This window comes from Pan paniscus, chromosome 9, assembly GCF_029289425.2.
Source record: "Pan paniscus chromosome 9, NHGRI_mPanPan1-v2.0_pri, whole genome shotgun sequence".
Taxonomy (NCBI): domain Eukaryota; kingdom Metazoa; phylum Chordata; class Mammalia; order Primates; family Hominidae; genus Pan; species Pan paniscus.
Window position 1 is genome coordinate 112,971,372 of NC_073258.2, and position 18,440 is coordinate 112,989,811.

At 41.3% G+C, this 18,440-nt stretch overlaps 1 protein-coding gene and 1 pseudogene across 1 annotated transcript; one reads left to right on the forward strand and one right to left on the reverse strand.

The window, feature by feature from the left end:
• The first annotated feature begins 12 nt into the window (after positions 1-12).
• On the forward strand, positions 13-7,467 carry PTS (6-pyruvoyltetrahydropterin synthase). The gene is made up of 6 exons (XM_003805448.6): positions 13-223; positions 2,259-2,338; positions 3,873-3,895; positions 4,291-4,347; positions 6,820-6,890; positions 7,089-7,467. Exons 1-6 carry the CDS (start codon positions 141-143, stop codon positions 7,210-7,212), a joined length of 438 nt encoding a protein of 145 aa, XP_003805496.1. The 5' UTR covers positions 13-140; the 3' UTR covers positions 7,213-7,467.
• A 1,230-nt stretch (positions 7,468-8,697) lies between these two features.
• LOC100991657 (small ribosomal subunit protein eS6-like) lies at positions 8,698-12,067 on the reverse strand (annotated as a pseudogene).
• Between the last annotated feature and the right edge of the window lie 6,373 nt (positions 12,068-18,440).

The following is an 18,440-nucleotide window of genomic DNA, read 5'->3' on the forward strand; positions in this document are numbered from 1 at the left end:
GTGGGAGGAGGCGCCGGCCGCGCGGTGGGAGGAGGCGCCGGCCGCGCGGTGGGAGGAGGCGCCGGCCGCGCGGTGGGAGGAGGCGCCGGCCGCGCGGCGGGAGGAGGTGCCGGCAGAGCAGCGCAGACAGCGCCGGGAAGATGAGCACGGCAGGTGGTGGCCGTCGCTGCCAGGCAAAAGTGTCCCGCCGCATCTCCTTCAGCGCGAGCCACCGATTGTACAGGTAGGGTGTGCACACAGGTACAGCGGCGGGCGGTGGGCGCCGGGCCCCGGAACGTCACCGGGGCGGGGCCGGCGGGCGTGCTGACGTCGGGCCCGGGAGGGGCGCGGGGGCTGCTGGGGCGACGCGCGCTGGTCGGCTTCATGGGGCTTCGGACGGCCTCCAGCATCCTGATGGGGGCTGGAGTGTCCCCAGCCCTGGAGGGGTGGGGGAGCTTGATGGTTAACGGAGCCGACTGCGGAGGGCGATGGCCCACGTCTGGGTGCGGGGCCCACACCCGGTTCTGCGACTCGAAGAAACGTCTCTGCCCCTAGGAGTCCCTTGGTGTAGACCACAGGGTTGCTGTGAAACTCAGCAGTGTTAAACTCGCCTATGTTACACAGTACCTGGCGCGGCGTAGACACTCAGTAAATGTTAGCTAATCTTGTATGCCAGGAGCATTGGCGACCATATCTAATGTAATTACAAGGCAAATTTTAGCCCCTTTTTTACCAAAGACTGAATGAACCCAGTCCCTGGTGGTCTAGTGGCTAGGAGAAAAAAAAAAAAAAAAAAAAAAATGAGCCCAGACGTTCAGTTTCCGAAGCAGCATAGTTGGGATTTGAATCCCGATCCTACATACTGCTTGCATGCACTGACGAGTTGATTTTGAGGAATTTTACCACGCACTAACCAGCTCCACCCTCTGGCCCTCCGTATCGTCGTCTGTGAAATGAGGATGACCATTGCTATCTAACAGGATTCATCCCTCCATTCGCTAAACCAGGGTTTGTTTCGTGCTCTTGTATGGGGTTTCCAATCTGGCCTATTTTGTGGAGGGTACACTGAGAAAATTTTGTGCAAAAGACTTTAGCACTCTAAATACAAGAAGTGGCCGAGCAGGAGAAAGTGGGGTTGTGTTATTCCATTTTGCATTGCCACAAAGGAATACTGAGACTGGTATTTTATAAAGAAAAGAGGTTTATTTGGTTCTGCAGGCTGTACAAGAAGCATGGCACCAGCATCTGCTTCTGTTGAGGCCTCAGGGACCTTCCACTCATGGTGGAAGGCGAAGGGCGAGCAAGCAGGCAACTCACAGGGCAAGTGAGGGAGCAAGAGAGAGGAGAGGAGGTGCCAGGCTTTTTTTTAACAACCAGCTCGCCCATTGACTAATAGAGCGAGAACTCACTCATTGCTTCAGGGAGGGCACCAAGCCATTCATAAGGGATCCACTTCCATGAGCCAAACATCTCCCACTAGGCCCCATCTCCAACACTGGGGATCACATTTCAACATGAAATTTGGAGGGGACAAACATCCAAACTACATTGGGGGGAATAATAAAGAGGATCTCAAAAAAAAGGGGTTGTATAATAAGAAGCGTAAACACCTGAGCGTGGTAAGGCCTCATAGACGATGCAAAATTGAATGGATGGGTATAAGTATAAACATTAAGCAATTTGTTTTCTGAGACGACAGCCAAAGATTGTAATTTTAAAAATTCACCTGCTTTGAATATTCCTCAACAGATTGGTAAAGTTCTCATGAGGCAGTAGTTGAGACATAGTATAAAGCAAGATTGCTAAATAGGAGACTTACCAGGTCATGTAATTTTTTTAAATTATTTTTTCTGGATGAGTAGTTTAGCTTCTGAGAGAAATGAGATAGTAAGCCACTTTGCGGATCACCATCTATGTTTATCATTATATGCTGTTATTTCATTCAGCACTTGCCTGTTACATTGTAGGCACTCAGTAATGTTGAATTGAAAAGTGGAAGGCCCATGAGCAGATCAGTTGCTGTGGAACAAGGGGGTTGAAGTTAAGGTTTGTTTGTGCTAATTTGTATGGTACAATCTTCTAATTAGGGAATATGCCATGGTTTATGACATATACGTAAGTAATAAAATCAACATGATTTCTGACTCTCCCTTTGGTGAGCTAAAGTAATAAATTGGGAAACTTTTCAAAGATCAGTACAAATAATAAATATAAGGAACAGAGAAGGGGGTTTGAATGTGATACTTGTGTCATGCTGACTTTTTTTTTTTTTTGGTCAGTAAATTTCTAAGTGATGAAGAAAACTTGAAACTGTTTGGGAAATGCAACAATCCAAATGGCCATGGGCACAATTATAAAGGTGAGAGAAAAACTGATGACACTTCAGCCCTTCAATAAGGGTGAAAGAGTATTCAGCAAATGTAGACATAAAGAATGGGAAAACTTACGGACACAGTGTGAATGATTTGAGCCTTGAATGAGAAATTAAATGGGAGTTCAGAATGAAAGGATCTGTTGTCTTGGTTGGGTGTGTGTTAAGTTTTACCTTGCAATGTCAACTCTTACAAACAGTCCAAAACAATGAATGGTTTAAAGCATTTTTCTTTGTCCTAGAGTACACAATAAGTTTCTTTCTGATTAGGTATGGCCGAGGCTAATGTTAAAATTGGATTTTATTCTTTGAGTAAATAATGACTGACAAAAGGGGAATGTTGCCTAGGAATGTAATGTATGGCAGAAAAATAGGTTTGGTCTAAAGCTTTGCCAGCAGTGTTCCAAGAAAGTAGGTAATTTGTTCAAGGATAAGAGACTTGGTTTTTTGAGGTACAGCCTGCCTTAAAAAACAGGTACATAAGTCGTAGAGTATAAAACAGTATGTGGTGTGGTGGCATAAAAAAAAACAGACAAGGTGTCAGGAGATTAGGATTACTGGTTTAGCTACAGCCTCTTCCTTAATCTATGGTATCTCAGTATCAGTGTACTCACTTATCATGTAATATCTAATGGTATTTGTACAGAACTAAAATACATAAATTCATAAAAGTTATTAATGTGTAAAGCACTGATAAAGTTTTTTTTTGTTGTTGTTGTTTTTTTTTTGAGATGGAGTTCCGTTCTTTTTGCCCAGGCTGGAATGGCGTGATCTCCCGTCACTACAACCTCCACCTCCCGGGTTCGAGCGATTCTCCAGCCTCAGCCTCCCGAGTAGCTGAGATTACAGGCGCCCGCCACTATGCCTGGCTAATTTTTGTATTTTTAGTAGAGATGGGGTTTCACCATGTTGGCCAGGCTGCTCTCAAACTCCAGACTTCAGGTGATCTGCCCGCCTCGGCCTCCCGAAGTGCTGGGATTACAGGCTTGAGCCACCACGCCTGGCCAAGATTTTTCAAATGCTTCTCACAAGCACTTTTTAATTTACAAAGCATTACTTTAGACTTTGTATACATTCATGTGAGTAAGGGGACAAGAATTTAAGGCCCAGTAGTATTGCTTGTTCAGAAAGGTACTGCTCAGTATTGGACCAGCTTGCTGTGTAGCTGGACACCTGCAAGACATTTTCTACTTCTACAGGCAGAGATTGAGCAGCATCTTGATGCTCCCTAGTGCGTTAACATAAGCAGAATTTACACCCTTTTCAGCCTTGGCTGAGTGCCTCTGCTTAGCCAACATTCCTACTAAGCTCCTTTGTCTTGATTGTGTCTTGCTTTGGTTGCTAAAAAAAAAATCTTAACTAAAATAACAGATGTTTTGGGGTAAATATTTAAGTTTAGCTTTTGGGGACAGATCTAATAATTTATGTTGCCAACTTGTGCTTGTATGTTGCTAACTTGTGCTTGGATGTTGATCTGTTGAAAGTCATGCTGTTTTTTTTGTATTTTGTTTTCTTTCCATAGTTGTGGTGACAGTACATGGAGAGGTATGTGCAGAAAATATTTGTGTGGTTTTTGCAGATTGCTGGGCTCTCTTTCAGCCAGTGTGGTGGATTCTGTGTTGAAAACTGTTCCAGTCGGTATTGCTTCATTGTTGGCCCTTGTATATGTGTGTGTGGTGAGCTGCCGCCATTCCAGGCCTCTCCTCTACCAAAGTGTTGTCTTTAATATGCTGTATGTGGACAGGTAGAAGGGCTATACAATGAAAAGGATGCTTGAAGTACATGGTGCTTCCATGCTGAGGTCAATGATTATCTCTGGGATGAAGGCAAATGTGCAAATGTGGGCACAGTCTCTGCACATTGTACTGCCTTTAATAATTTGCCAGCCGTTTAATATGGAGAGCCTATCACAGTAATATTCACCTTTGTTTATTCTTTAGATTGACCCTGCTACGGGAATGGTTATGAATCTGGCTGATCTCAAAAAATATATGGAGGTAATGGCATGTTGGGTGCTTATTATGTGCTATTCCCTAACTGTAATATTTGGTGGCCCCCTATCTACCTCCCCAACCAGTTATCTCCTAAGGTTCCATGACTTTGTGATTAGAACTGGATGTGGGTGTTGGGGAATAGTTGGAAGAACTGCTCGCATGGCCTCTAAAGGTGTTTTGGTGACTTAACGGAAATTAGTCACAGTTGTGTTACAGCGATGGGAGGAAATATAACATGCTTACCTTGTATTCCTTGTTGGAATATCCTGATTTCCTTCAGTTAACAAATTCTCCATTTCTTTTAAGACATAGCTTTCTCCTTGAGGCTTACTGTCTTTCTTTTTTTTTTTTTAATAGGCACAGAACCAATGCAAACTTTTCTTTTTGGTAGAGGTAGTGGTCTCACTATGTTGTTCAGGCTGGTCTCAAACACCTCCTGCCTTGACCTCCCAAAGTGCTGGAATTACAGGCATGAGCTACTGCTCCTGGCCTTCTCCTTGGAGCTTTCTCTTCCCTCTCTGAATATTCCTTGTACCTTTGATCATAGATTTAGACACCACACCGTGTTGTTCATTCTAGCTTTATTATAAACTCACCAGAGCAGTACCTCATAGAGATAACACACAAGGTGTTCAATGAAGAACTTAACTGATTGTGTCATTATAGAATTCTTGCACTGTAAGAGACTTTGGAGATTATTCAGACCAACTTCTTCACCCCATAGATTAAGATTGAGAGATGCTGAACAGTTAACTGACTTGCCCCAGGTCATATGGCTAGTCATTTGCAAAGCTGGGAGTAGATTTCTTTCCTTCCAGCTGTTTTATTATGCTGTCATTTCACTTGCAGCTTAGGTTTGCTCTGAAATTTGACATTTGCTTGATTAAAATGATGTTATTATTAATGATTACTTCTTTCACATTACTTATTCATATATTCAACAAATTTCTCTACTTTGCATCAGTTTTTGAGCTAAGTGTACAAAGATGAATGAGATGTAGCCCACAGAGTGTATACATTACTTTTTCTAGGAGGTGAAGAATATTATTAAATAACTGTTGATTTAATAAATGAGTAGAAGAATGAGTGAATGAAGAAACAGCACTATGCTCAAAATACTTTAGGAAAGTTATACAGATAGGGCCAGCATGCATTTATGGGGCAGGGGTCGGGGGGCAGGCGGGGAGAGAGAGAGAGGGAGACAGAGACAGGAGAAGAGGAGGGGGAGGGGAGGAGAGGGGAGGGGAAAGAAAGAAAAAGAAAAAGAGAAAGGAAAAGAAAAGAAAAGAAAGAAAAGAGACAAGACAGCAACATAAAAGGCCTCAACATATGACTAAATACTGGAGGAGGGCTTCTCTATGCTGTTTTCTGCTTTTGTATGCCTGAAGGACACCACACACTTTCATCAGTAAAAGTGGCTTATCATGGCATGTAGAGTAAAGTTAGAGCTCTACCGTGGGGGGAGGATTGCTTGAGCCCAGGAGTTCAAGGCTGCAGTGAGCTATGATTATGCCACTTGCACTCCAGCCTGGATGACAGAGACCCTGTCTCTAAAAACAAAACAAAAGAAAACAAAAAGCCCTGCATAAGAGGCTTTAATGGAGAAATTGGGACTGGAACTGGGATTGAAGATGAAGCAAGGATGCCTGTTTTCTTGTTATTCATGTGGAACATCCCTTCATTGGATATATTTCAACAACTGTTTGATCTAGGACTTACTCTTTTTGTATGATTCTAATTTTTCTCAAGAAATGATTGCTGTTACTGTTATTAATGTACCCTTCTTCAAACTACGTCCTATGGAAAATTACTTTTTTTTTTTTCACAGATGCTTAGATTTTTTGCAATAGCTAAAAGCAAAAACCTAGAAAGAATGAGGCAATTTAATCCTTGCTGATGATGAGGAAAAACATTATGTTAATATACACGAGCATTAGGGAGTAATAGTCTTTACATATATATATTTTTCCTTCTATGAGCCCAAGATCATTCTTAAATTATTCCTCATAGCAAAAATTTAGAACTACTTACATAATTTCAGTCTAGGTCTGCTTTATAAAATGTAGTAGTCACTGGATCTTTGTCCTTATGATATTGTGGCATTGTTCCGTAGGTGTGACAGTGTTATGGAAAAATATTTGTGCTAACTGTTTGGACAGGATTCACAAAGTGTTAAACTGAATTCTGAATTACAATGGCTTGTGTTGCGAGAAAGCGCCAGGAATTCTCTGCTTTTTGGTTTCTCACCTCTTTTTATTCAGTAACAAGGATTCCTAATCATTACCGACAGCTGGGCCTGACTTTATTTTACAACTTGAAATTTTGTAAAGTTGCCTTGTAAGACTCAAATCTAGTACTTACAAATATTTAGTTAGTGGCTAAGTGATAAGGTGAGGTTTAGAGGCATAAGTGGAACAATTTGGAATTTGAGTCGTAAATGGAGTCAATGATATTTTCCCTTGGTTTTGTCTCTAGGAGGCGATTATGCAGCCCCTTGATCATAAGAATCTGGATATGGATGTGCCATACTTTGCAGATGTGGTGAGGTGGGTGGCACTGTATCTTGCCTTATGTGGATTGTAAAACAAGAATTGATTTGAATACTTTGATTGTTGTGTGATTTCTGAAGTTTTAATTTAATGAAATCTTTCGAAACTAGAATTTCTATTTTCTGTAAATATTAAACATGAAATTTTATTGTTTGCATTTTGAATTTTTTTGTTTTTGTTTTTTTTTTCTTATAGCACGACTGAAAATGTAGCTGTTTATATCTGGGACAACCTCCAGAAAGTTCTTCCTGTAGGAGTTCTTTATAAAGTAAAAGTATACGAAACTGACAATAATATTGTGGTTTATAAAGGAGAATAGCTATTGGGGTTAGCATTGCACAAAGCCCAATTTCTTTCTGTGTTTGAAAAAGATTTTGATCCCCTTGGAATATTAAGAGGTCAACACGTGATTGTTGTACGTACACATTGTGCTCTGGAGTGCCTATTTATTGAAATCATTGTAAGACCTGTTATAAATTTAAGTCTATTTAAAACTAAACCTGTAATATACATCCTGAAAATCATTTAGAGAGTCTTTTATTTATAAATTAAAAATCACTTCATTTTCACAAAATGTTTTGGTGTGGGATTATTTGAAAGCAAAAGAAATCTAATTTTGTTTTCTCCATTACCTCATTTTTAGTATTAATTTTTACTTGGTATAATATACATGGTTAAAATGCTTATGTGACTTCGAGTAGGTGAATCTTAAAGAAATAAAATTCAAGTGACCACAAAGTCTGGAGACAATATATATATATATTTAATAGATTGAACTCTCTTGATTACTACTTGTTGGGTGTGCTGAAGGCATAAGTGGATTCAGTGAAAATTAGACACACAAATCATGTGAGGCATCTGTTGTGGATACACGTACAAAGATTGATGGAAATGCTGCTTTAGAGCACATCGTTCATTACAATTTTGCACAGCGTATTGAACTATGAATTGCTAGTGAGGAACAACACATTAAACATATCATAGAATATCAGTAAATTATTCAGTATACTCCTCTGAATTTCTGAACCTGATGGGCACTTGAATAATTTCAACTCAGAAGACTGCAGAATAATCATATTTTAAACTCTAAAAAATAGTCAGCATAAAAAGGATCAACTATCATATAAAATATTTCCTGTATATAGTTTTTCCTAATTGATCCCATTTTGTTCTGATTATTAAACTTACTATATGCTTGGCATTCTTCTCTGGGATCTTTTCCTCGTGACTAAATCCACAAGAAAGTATTTGCTTACTTTGCACAGAAGACTGTTCTGTGTTCTTGTTTGTTTTCTAAATGTCTTAAATGCAGGGTTCTGATTTTCTCTCCACATAGCAACTAGTATACAATGAATTCCCAGAATGTTGTTGCCTGAAAATAGTAAAAGGACTTTTGCAGTGATTACTATTCTAGAAAAACTTGCAAAGAATAGTCTTTTCTAGTGATTGCAGAAATATAAAGTTTGACAGTAATGCAAATGGCCACTGAATTATATTTGAATGTATTTTAGTTATCAAACAATTTGTTCTCTATGTAGAATGTTTTGTATTGATTACTTGAAAGGTAGATAGCTGTTATTTATTAAGACACTTTATGTTTTAATTCACACAAATACCCTGCAAGGTAGGTATTCTCATTCTTTAGGTAAGATAATTAAAGTTGAGAGAGTTTAAGCTATTTGCTTTAGATCATTCAGCAAATAAATTGCAAACTGGATGTTTAACATTCAGGGTCTTTCTGACTCCAAAACACAGACTCTGAAAAGGGACAATTTGAATATTTCCAGATTTTTTGAGAGTCTGATCTTACTTATTTGTTATTCAATTTAATTTTTTTTTTGAGACCGAGTCTTGCTCTGTCACCAGGCTGGAGTGCAGTGGCACGATCTCGGCTCACTGCAACCTCCGCCTCCCAGGTTCAAGCAATTCCCCTGCCTCAGCCTCCTGAGTAGCTGGGGCTACAGGCATGCGCCACCATGCCCGGCTGATTTTTTGTATTATAGTAGAGATGGGGTTTCAGTATGTTGGCCAGGATGGTCTCGATCTCCTGACCTCGTGATCCACCTGTCTCGGCCTCCCAAAGTGCTGGGATTACAGGTGTGAGCCACTGTGCCTGGCCAAAAATCTTATTTTTGACTGGATTCAGACTGAGAAGTAGAGGCTTGCAGTGAGGACAGTCTGTGTCTCTTGGCAATCTGTTCCTGGTGCTTTTCTTTAGCCTCCTTCATTCTCTTGGCCAAAAGTTTAGCATATTCTGGAGCCTCTTCCTTATTTTTCTTAATATACTGTTTCTTCAGAGTAATATGCTGGCATTTGTGCTGCAGGACACGTGGAGGAACAAGATGCTGAATCTTGGGTGTTTTGGTCCTAGGTTTCTTACCTTCTTTGTTTAAGTGCTTGCTTACGACATACTGGCAGACATCATCTTCTTGAGAGAGATTGAAAAGTTTGCTCATTCTTCTAGATCTTGGACCCCAGGAGATGAGACACCATAGGATCAGCTCAGGAATATCCTTCTCTCCTTTTTTAACAATAACCAATTTGAGAACACTCAGATTGGCATCCACAATGCACGCCTGAACAGATTATTGTTTTCTTTCTCCAGTTCTCCCTGGTCTATAACAGGAATGCCCCTTACCCAGCAGCAGGCAGATATGGCCATGGGTCAAGACATCCTGCTTCATGAGGAAACCTTGTTCCCACCACTGATTCAGACTGCGTAACCCTTCCAGTGTTTACCCAGAGCGTCAGCAGCAACTTCTGTGGCCATACACTTCTCATAAACAGCAAGGTTTGCTTTTTATCTTGAAATTTTACCCATTCAGTATTCGTTCCGTCTTTTCTCCTGAGTTCCAAACCACCTTTCTCCCTACCCCATCACTGAAGCATCTTGAAGCAGCCAATCGTCTCTGAGGTGCCATGAAAAAGAGGCCTGACTTCTGCTTTCATTTTTCATTTCTGTTTTCATTTATTTATTTTTTGAGACAGCGTCTCACTCTGTCGCCCAGGCTAGAGTGCAGTGGTGCAATTTCACCTGACTGCAACCTCTGCTTCCTGGATTCAAGTGATTCTCATGCCTCAGCCTCCTGAGTAGCTGGGACTAGAGGAGCACGCCACCACCCCTGGCTAATTTTTGTATTTTTTGGTAGAGACGGGATTTCACCATGTTGGCCAGGCTGGTCTTGAACTCCTGACCTCAAGTGATCCACCTACCTCGGCCTCCCAAAGTTCTGGGATTACAGGCGTGAGCCACTGTGCCCTGCCACATTTTTTTTTAATGCAGAATTTTGCAGATCTGATACCATATTAGAAAACATTTTTCAGAGTAACATTAACACTCCAGGTACTTGTTCATGAGTTGCTTCAAGAGAACTTTTGTTCCTGTATGCCAAATGAGTAAATATTCTTAATGTAGGGAAGGAAAAAAATCATTATGGGGTGATGAGGTTTGGAAAAGCTTAGTGGAGGAATGGTACTTTCAGTGATGGGGTAGGGAGAGTGGTGGTTTAGAACTTAGGAGGAAAGAGGGAATGAATACTGAATGGGTAGAATTTCATTAGCACAGTTACTGGGGTGGGAATATACAAAATATATTTGGGTTATAGTGAATATATTGATCTTAGTAGAGTGGTAGTGAGGTGTGAGAGTGTAATGAGAAATGAACTTGGAAATACAGGTTGGGGACAGCCTGGAGGGCCTTGAATGTCAGTCATTCTTTATCTTTTGAGGAATAAAGAGCTGTTTGTTTTTTAAAGAAGATAACCAGGTGGACAAAGGAAAGTGAGGAAGCTATTTGCAAAGCTGTTGCAGGAATCTAGACGTGAAGTGATGGGTGCCTGGACCATGGGGGTGGCAGTGGAAATAGATGGAAGAAGGAGAATCGAGCTAATTGTGCAGTGCCCATTGTGGTGTCAGGCATTTTGCTAAATACTTCTTATATGACCTCATTTCATCCCCATAACCACCCTGCTGGGTAAATGTATTAGTTATCTACTGCTGCATAACAAATTACTCCCAAACATAGTGGCTTAAAACAGCACACATTTATTATCTGAGTTCTGTGCACCAGAAGGCCACCTCTGGCTCAGAGTCACTCATAAGACTGCAGTCACCTCAGGGCTTGACCAGGAAGGATTCGCCTCCCAGCTCATTCCCATACTTGGTGGTTGGACTGAGGTCTCAGTTCCTCCCTCTGTTTCTTGCTGTGTAGGCCTCTTCACAGAGCATCTCCCAACATGACGGCCTGCTTCAGCAGAGTGAGCAGGTAAGAGGGCAAGGGAGAGTGCCACCAAGATCGAAGGCACAGTCATTTGTAAGTGAAACACTTTTTCTGTATTTTGCTCCTTCGAAGCAAGTCACTCCATCCAGTCCATACTCACGGAGAGGGGATTATACATATATTGCTGATGTGCACATTTTGATGTGGAGATATCAGGTGATAAGACTGGAGAGGTAGGCAAGGAGTATATATTATGCCCTTTTTGATGCCAGGGAAGTAAAGCACATTTCATTTCACAGGAGTGAAATATCAGAGCAGCAGCTGTTGTTTACAGCGGGAATTGTGGAGTTTGTGGGTGGTAGAGGAATATAGAAATCTTGGAAACACAACTCTTGAAATTAAAACCAATTCTAAGATGAGAAGTTAAAAAATATCACCATATCTCTGTGAACATAATGACCAGAGCCGAACGATCATTTGTATTACCTCAATTGAGGTAGGAACTACCAGCGAGTTATAAAAATAGCCAGGGTGCTTTGATCAATTGCGTACACGTGGCCACTAATACATTAGACCTATGATAAAAGATATGTTTGGCTTTTTAAACTCCAAACTTTTAAATTCCCTCTGGAATTGAAACTATCTTAAAGATGGGAAACAGATTGTGCTCATTTTGCTTTTGTTATGTCTGGGATATTTCTAATCTCCCTTGCACATATAAAAATCATTGTTAGTTTCACACAATTTAACTTTATAGCAAGGTTCTGCTGCAAGACACTTCTGGAAAGTGTCCCAGATAAACACCGTTAAAATCTCCACATAGCTGCATAGAGAACTGCTGTCGCCACAAAAGTAAGGGAAGGTGGTTCTTGCACTGGAGGGTTTTTAAAACAGCATTTCCGCTTTCAAGTAGCTCATCAGTTGGTTTGTTCTCTTCAAAAATGGACTCACCCATTTCCACCAGTGTTCTGTAACCATTGAGACAGAAAAATTTATATATATATATATATATATATGTGTGTATATATATATATATATATATATATTTTGAGACGGAGTTTTGCTCTTGTCATGCAGGCTGGAGTGTAGTGGCGTGATCTTGGCTCACTGCAACCTCCGCCTCCCGGGTTCAAGCGATGATTCTCCTGCCTCAGTCTCCCGAGTAGCTGGGATTACAGGTGCCCGCCACCACACCCAGCTAACTTTTGCATTTTTAGTAGAGATGGGGTTTCACCATGTTGGCCAGGCTGCTCTTGAACTCCTGACCTCAAGTGATCCACCCGCCTCGGCCTCCCGAAGTGCTGGGATTACAGGCATGAGCCACTGTGCCTGGCCAAGAATTAATAATTTTAAAAAAGAAATAGAACAGTGTTCTTCCTACCCACCTTTCTTTGTAGTTCTTGGCTAAAGAAGCACCTCCCAGGCTTGTAAGCCTTGTATTCTTGAAGAAGCCCAGCAGGATGCAGTGGCTCATGCCTGTAACCCTGTATATTTGGGAGGCCTAGGTGGGTGGATCACTTGAGCCCAGGAGTTTGAGACCAGCCTGGGCAACATGGCAAAACCCCGTCTCTATGAAAAACAAAAACAAAAACCCCAAAATTAGCCAGGCATGGTGGCATGCATCTGTAGTTCCAGCTATTCAGGAGGCTGAGGTGGGGGTATTGATTGAGCCTGGGAGATCAAGGCTGCAGTGAGCCATAATTGTTCCACTGCACTCCAGCCGGGGCAACAGGGCAAGACTCTGTCTCAAAAAAAAAAAAAAAAAAAAAAAAAAAGGCCAAGAAACAAGTACTGAGTACTTAAGCCCATATTTGCCCTTATCAAGCCAGTTTATTATTCAGTGAAAATTCTCAAGTTAGTATGATAATAATCTGAACCAGGTTTTCAAACCCTTTTCACTTTTCACAAGTATCTTCATAGATGCAAGCACTGTGGCTACAAACAACATGAAGAAATAAAGGGATTAGTGTGTCTTTTACCTATTGAAAATTTTACCTGACCACAGATAGAGCCACTGATGGGCGTCCTGTGGGCACCTCAAACTTAACATTTCCAAACATGAATTTCTGATTTCTCCTTCAAAACCTGTCCGTCTGCCAGTCTTCCTTAATAATGCCACAACCATCCATTCTTTTTTTTGAAGACAGATTCTCACTCTGTTGCCCAGGCTGGAGTGCAGTGGCGTGATCTTGGCTCACTGAAGCCTCTGCCTCCCGGGTTCAAGTGATTCTCATGCCTCAGCCTCCTGAGTAGCTGGGATTACAGGCACCCGCCACCATACCCAGCTGGTTTTTGTAATTTTAGTAGAGACGGGGTTTCACCATGTTGGCCAGGTTGGTCTTGAACTCCTGGCCTCAAATGATCTGCCTGCCTCAGCCTCCCAAAGTGCTGGGATTATGGGCATGAGCCACTGCACCCGGCCCCATTCATTTTTTCAAATGAGAAACCTGAGAGTTCTTTTTGACCTACTCCTTCCCCTTCCCACCTCTTAAATCTAATCTATCAGAAGGTTCTGGTTCTACCTCCAACATGTGTAATGGTTTTTGTCTGTCTCTTGTTTTTTAGTTCTCTTTTTTTTTTTGGCGGGGGGGAACTGAGTATTGCTCTGTCACCCAGGCTGGAGTGCAGTGGCGCGATCTTGACTCAGTGCAGCTTCCACCTCCCGAATTCAAGTGATTCTCCTGCCTCACCCTCCCGAGTAGCTGGGATTACAGTTGTGTGCCACCATGCCTGGCTAATTTTTGTATTTTTAGTAGAGACGGGGTTTCACCATGTTGGCTAGGCTGGTCTTGAACTCCTTACCTCAGGTGATCTGCCCACCTTGGCCTCCCAATGTGCTGGGATTACAGGCGTGAGCCACCGCGTCTGGCCCTGTCTCTCATTTCTGATGTCACCACATGAGTCCAAACCGCCACTGTTTCTTGCTTGGATTACTGACATGGCCTCTTAACTGGTCTCTGCCTTCCCCTTTAGTTCTGTTCCACAATCCTGTGGATCTTTCTAAAAGAGTAAATTAGATCTTGTCACTTCCCTCCCCCGTATCACCATTTGAAAGCTTCCTCCTGCTTTAGGAATATAATCCAAACTCCCCACACTATCTACCAAGCCTGATAGGATCCAGTCCCTGCCTGCTTCCCAGCCTCAAGCCCTTCACTGTTTTGGTTACATTAGCCTGCTCTGAAGTCCTCAGACGCACCAATTCCATTCCTGTCTCTAGAGCTCTGCATTTACTGCCCTTCTCCCTGAACTGCTGCTCCCCTAAATCCCCTGCAGAAAAACCTAAGCATTCTTCAGATCTCAGCTTACATGTCACCCTCTTGGAGAAGCCTTCCTCAGGCCAGCCGTATAGATAGAACCCTATTGTATTCTAGGACAATACCATATACTCCTCTTTCTTGCAGTTTTAAAGTTTTGTATATTTGCTTCCTTTTGTCTTTTTCACTAGTTTACTGTCTATCCCAACCACGAGGGTGTCAGCTTCACAAGGGCAGAAGCCCTGTCTGTCTGGTTCATTCTTGTCTCCCCAGGACCTAGTGTAATGCCTGCCATATAACAGGTGCTGAATAATTATTTACAGGATGAATGAATGTGCCTGCCATCTCTAAAGAAGTGGTTGAATCTAGTAATCTGGTTTGGTAAATTTTTTGAGATTTAATAGCTAGACTACAAGTGTATACCACCATGTCTGGTTAATTTATATTAGATAGATAGATAGATAGATAGATAGATAGATTTTTAGTAGAGACAAAGATGTTGCTATGTTGCCCAGGATAGTCTTGAACTCCTGGGCTCAAGTGATCCTCCTGCCTTGGCCTCCCAAAGTGCTGGGATTATAGGCATAAGCCACTGCATCTGGTCTAATGCCAAACTTCTTGAGCATCATTCAGATAGGTGTTATTCTTTATGCAGCTCAGCTTAGAGAACAACCACTACAATATAAAATAAAATTTCGTAAGTATTCCTTCAAAGCTGTTTATCTGCCTAACTTAATCTTCCTGGGAATTTTCCATTGCTGTTTGTGGATACAATTTGTTTTAGTCTTCAACTACTGATTTAGGTAAAGATAAGCCAGAACTCTAAATCCCAGCCCTTTTGGTAAATGGCCATCCTCATGACCACACAAGGGGCCTCCCTTTTAGCAGGGTAAACAATAAAGGTTGCATGTATTTGTCTCTCTCCCAGCTGTTGGAGAATAGATTTGTCTTAGGCAGGGAGAGCCTCAGCTGATTTTGCAAAGAATGCTCTTTATCATTCTATCTGTTTGGCCGCGAGAGCAGGATTCCTTCTGGAATGTGGAACTGACCTCATTTGTGGTAACACTGAGGCAATATTTATTTTCTAGCAAATATGAGTCTCCTAATTTGTTGCCGTTATAACCCTCAGTAATTCCCAGATTACTAGGAGGAGAGTCAAGGCTCCATTCTTGAAGGGGAAAATGGTGTTTGCAAAAGAAAAAAAATGCAACTTAACCAGATTGTGGGGTATAGCATATTCCACCCACATGTGAGAGCAGGTTGATGTCTGTGTGTTTCTGTAAAGGGGTCTCAGACCAGACCCAAAGAGCGGGTTCTTGGACCTCACACAGGAAAGAATTCAGGGTGAATCACAGAGTCTGGTGAAGTTAAGATGGTTTATTAGAAACTACTCTTATTAAAGAGTAAGATGTCCTCAGAAAGCAAGAGGAGGAACACCCCTACCTCAAACATGATGCTTGCTTATATAGGATATTAGTGTAACTGAGTACTCCCGTTTGTCTAAGAAAAAGAGTTATTTTTTAAATTATTATTATTTGTTCTTTTTTCTTTCTGCTTTCCCCCTGCTCCCAACTTCCTACTTAGCTCTTCAGAAATGCAATTATAACCTTTTACCTCCCCTTCACCAGCTACTCCCTACAGGGCAAGTTCATCTAACATGCCAAGTCCCCCTTTAAAAGCACCTGCTTTCTGCTCCAAAAGGGAAGTGGTACCCTGGAAGGCAGGAGCCTTTACGTCTTCCTCTAAGCTAGCTTTGGAATAAAAAGTCACTTTCTGTTTTCTTTTTCTTTTCTTTTTTTTTTTTTTGAAATGGAGTCTCGCTCTGTCGCCCAGGCTGGAGTGCAGTGGCGTGATCTCGGCTCACTGCAAGCTCCGCCTCCCGGGTTCACGCCATTCTCCTGCCTCAGCCTCCTGAGTAGCTGGGACTACAGGCACCTGCCACCATGTCCTGCTAATTTTTTGTATTTTTAGTAGAGATGGGGTTTCACCGTGTTAGCCAGGATGGTCTCGATCTCCTGACCTCATGATCCGCCCACCTCGGCCTCCAAAGTGCTGGGATTACAGGCATAAGCCACTGCACCCAGCCAAAAGTCACTTTCTTTATACCAGACCTTGCTCTTGTTAACTGGACTCTGTAAGTGGCATGTGACTGAACCTGATTTTTGATTACATAAGGGCTAAGAATAATGTGCTTTATCATATGTTTATTGCAGCACTATTTACAATAGCAAAGACTTGGAACCAACTCAAATGCCCATCAATGATAGACTGGATAAAAAAAATGTGGCACATATACACCATGGAATACTATGTGGCCATAAAAAAGAATGAGTTCATGTCCTTTGCGGGGACGTGGATGAAGCTGGAAACCATCATTCTCAGCAAACTAACACAGGAACAGAAAACCAAACACCACATGTTCTCACTCATAAGTGGGAGTTGAACAATGAGAACACATGGACAAAGGGAGGGGAACATCACACACTGGGGCCTGTCGGGGGGCAGGAGGAGGGACAGCATTAGGAGAAATACCTAATATAGATGATGGGTTGATGGGTGCAGCAAACCACCATGACACATGTATACCTACGTAACAAACCACATTCTGCATGTGTATCCCAGAACTTAAAGTATAATTAAAAAAAAGTGTGCTTTATTAAAAAGACTTGGGGTCAATTTACGACAGGCTATTAGTATTGTTATTCTCTTGTGTAATTATTGATTTCAGCAAGAATTTATGAGTGTACTATGATTTTTAAAGCAAAACCTATTCTTAAACTAAGAATGCTTTTTGTCCCCTCCCCCATCCTGCCCTTTTTCTTTTGAGACAGAGTCTCACTATCTCCCAGGCTGGAATGCAGTGACACAATCACAGCTCACTTCAGCCTTGATCTCCTTGGGTTCAGGTGATCCTCCTGCCTCAGTCTCCCAGGTAGCTGGGACTCAAGTTCACACCACCACACCTAGCTAAATTTTTGCATTTTTTTGGAAGAGATGGGGTAAAGTATCTTCTCTGAACATAATGTAATAAAACTAGAAATCAATAACAAGAGGAACCTTGGAAAATATGCATACACATGGAATTAAACAACATGCTCCTTGACCAAGGGGTCAATGAAGAAATTAAGAAGGAAATTAAAAAATTTCTTGAAGCAAATGAAAATGGAAATACAACATACCAAAATCTATAGGGTATGGCAAAAGCAGTACTAAGAGGGAAGTTTATAGCAAAAACACTTATAACAAAAAAGTAGAAATGTTCCAAAGAAACAACCCAATAATGCACCTCAAGGAACTAGAAAAGCAAGAACAAACCAAACCCAAAATAGGTGGAAGGAAAGAAATAATAAAGATCAGAGAAGAAATAAGCGAAATTGAGCCAAAAAATACAGAAGATCAACAAAATGAGAAGTTGGTTTTTTGAAAAGATAAACAAAATTGATAAACCTTTAGCTAGACTAAGAAGAAACGTGAGAAGACCCAAATGAATAAAATCAGAAATGAAAAAAGGAGACATAACAACTGAGACTTCAGAAATACAAAGAATCATTAGAGATTATTATGAACAAGCATAAACTAATAAATTGGAAAACCTAGAAGAAATGAATAAATGAAGAAATGAAATTATACTTTTCATCTTCTATTCTATGTACAACATACCAAGAGTGAATTGTGAAGAAATAGAAAAACCTCAACAAACCAATAGCTAGTAATGAGATCAAAGGTATAATAAAATGTCTTCCATCAAGGAAAAGCCTAGGACCTGATGGATTCACAGGAGAATTCAAACTAACATTTAAAGAAGAGCTAATATCAATCCTACTCAAACTCTTCAAAAAAAAAAAAAAAAAAACTGAAGAAGAGGGAATACTTCCAAACCCATAAGGTCAGCGTTACCCTGATACCAAAACTAGACAAGGACACACAACAAAAGAAAACTACAGACGAATATCACTGATGAACATACATGCAAAAATCCTCAACAAAACACTAGCAAAGTAAATCCTATAATACATCAAAAGGATCATTGACTATGATCAAGTGGGACTCATCCCAGGGATGCTTCAAAAATGA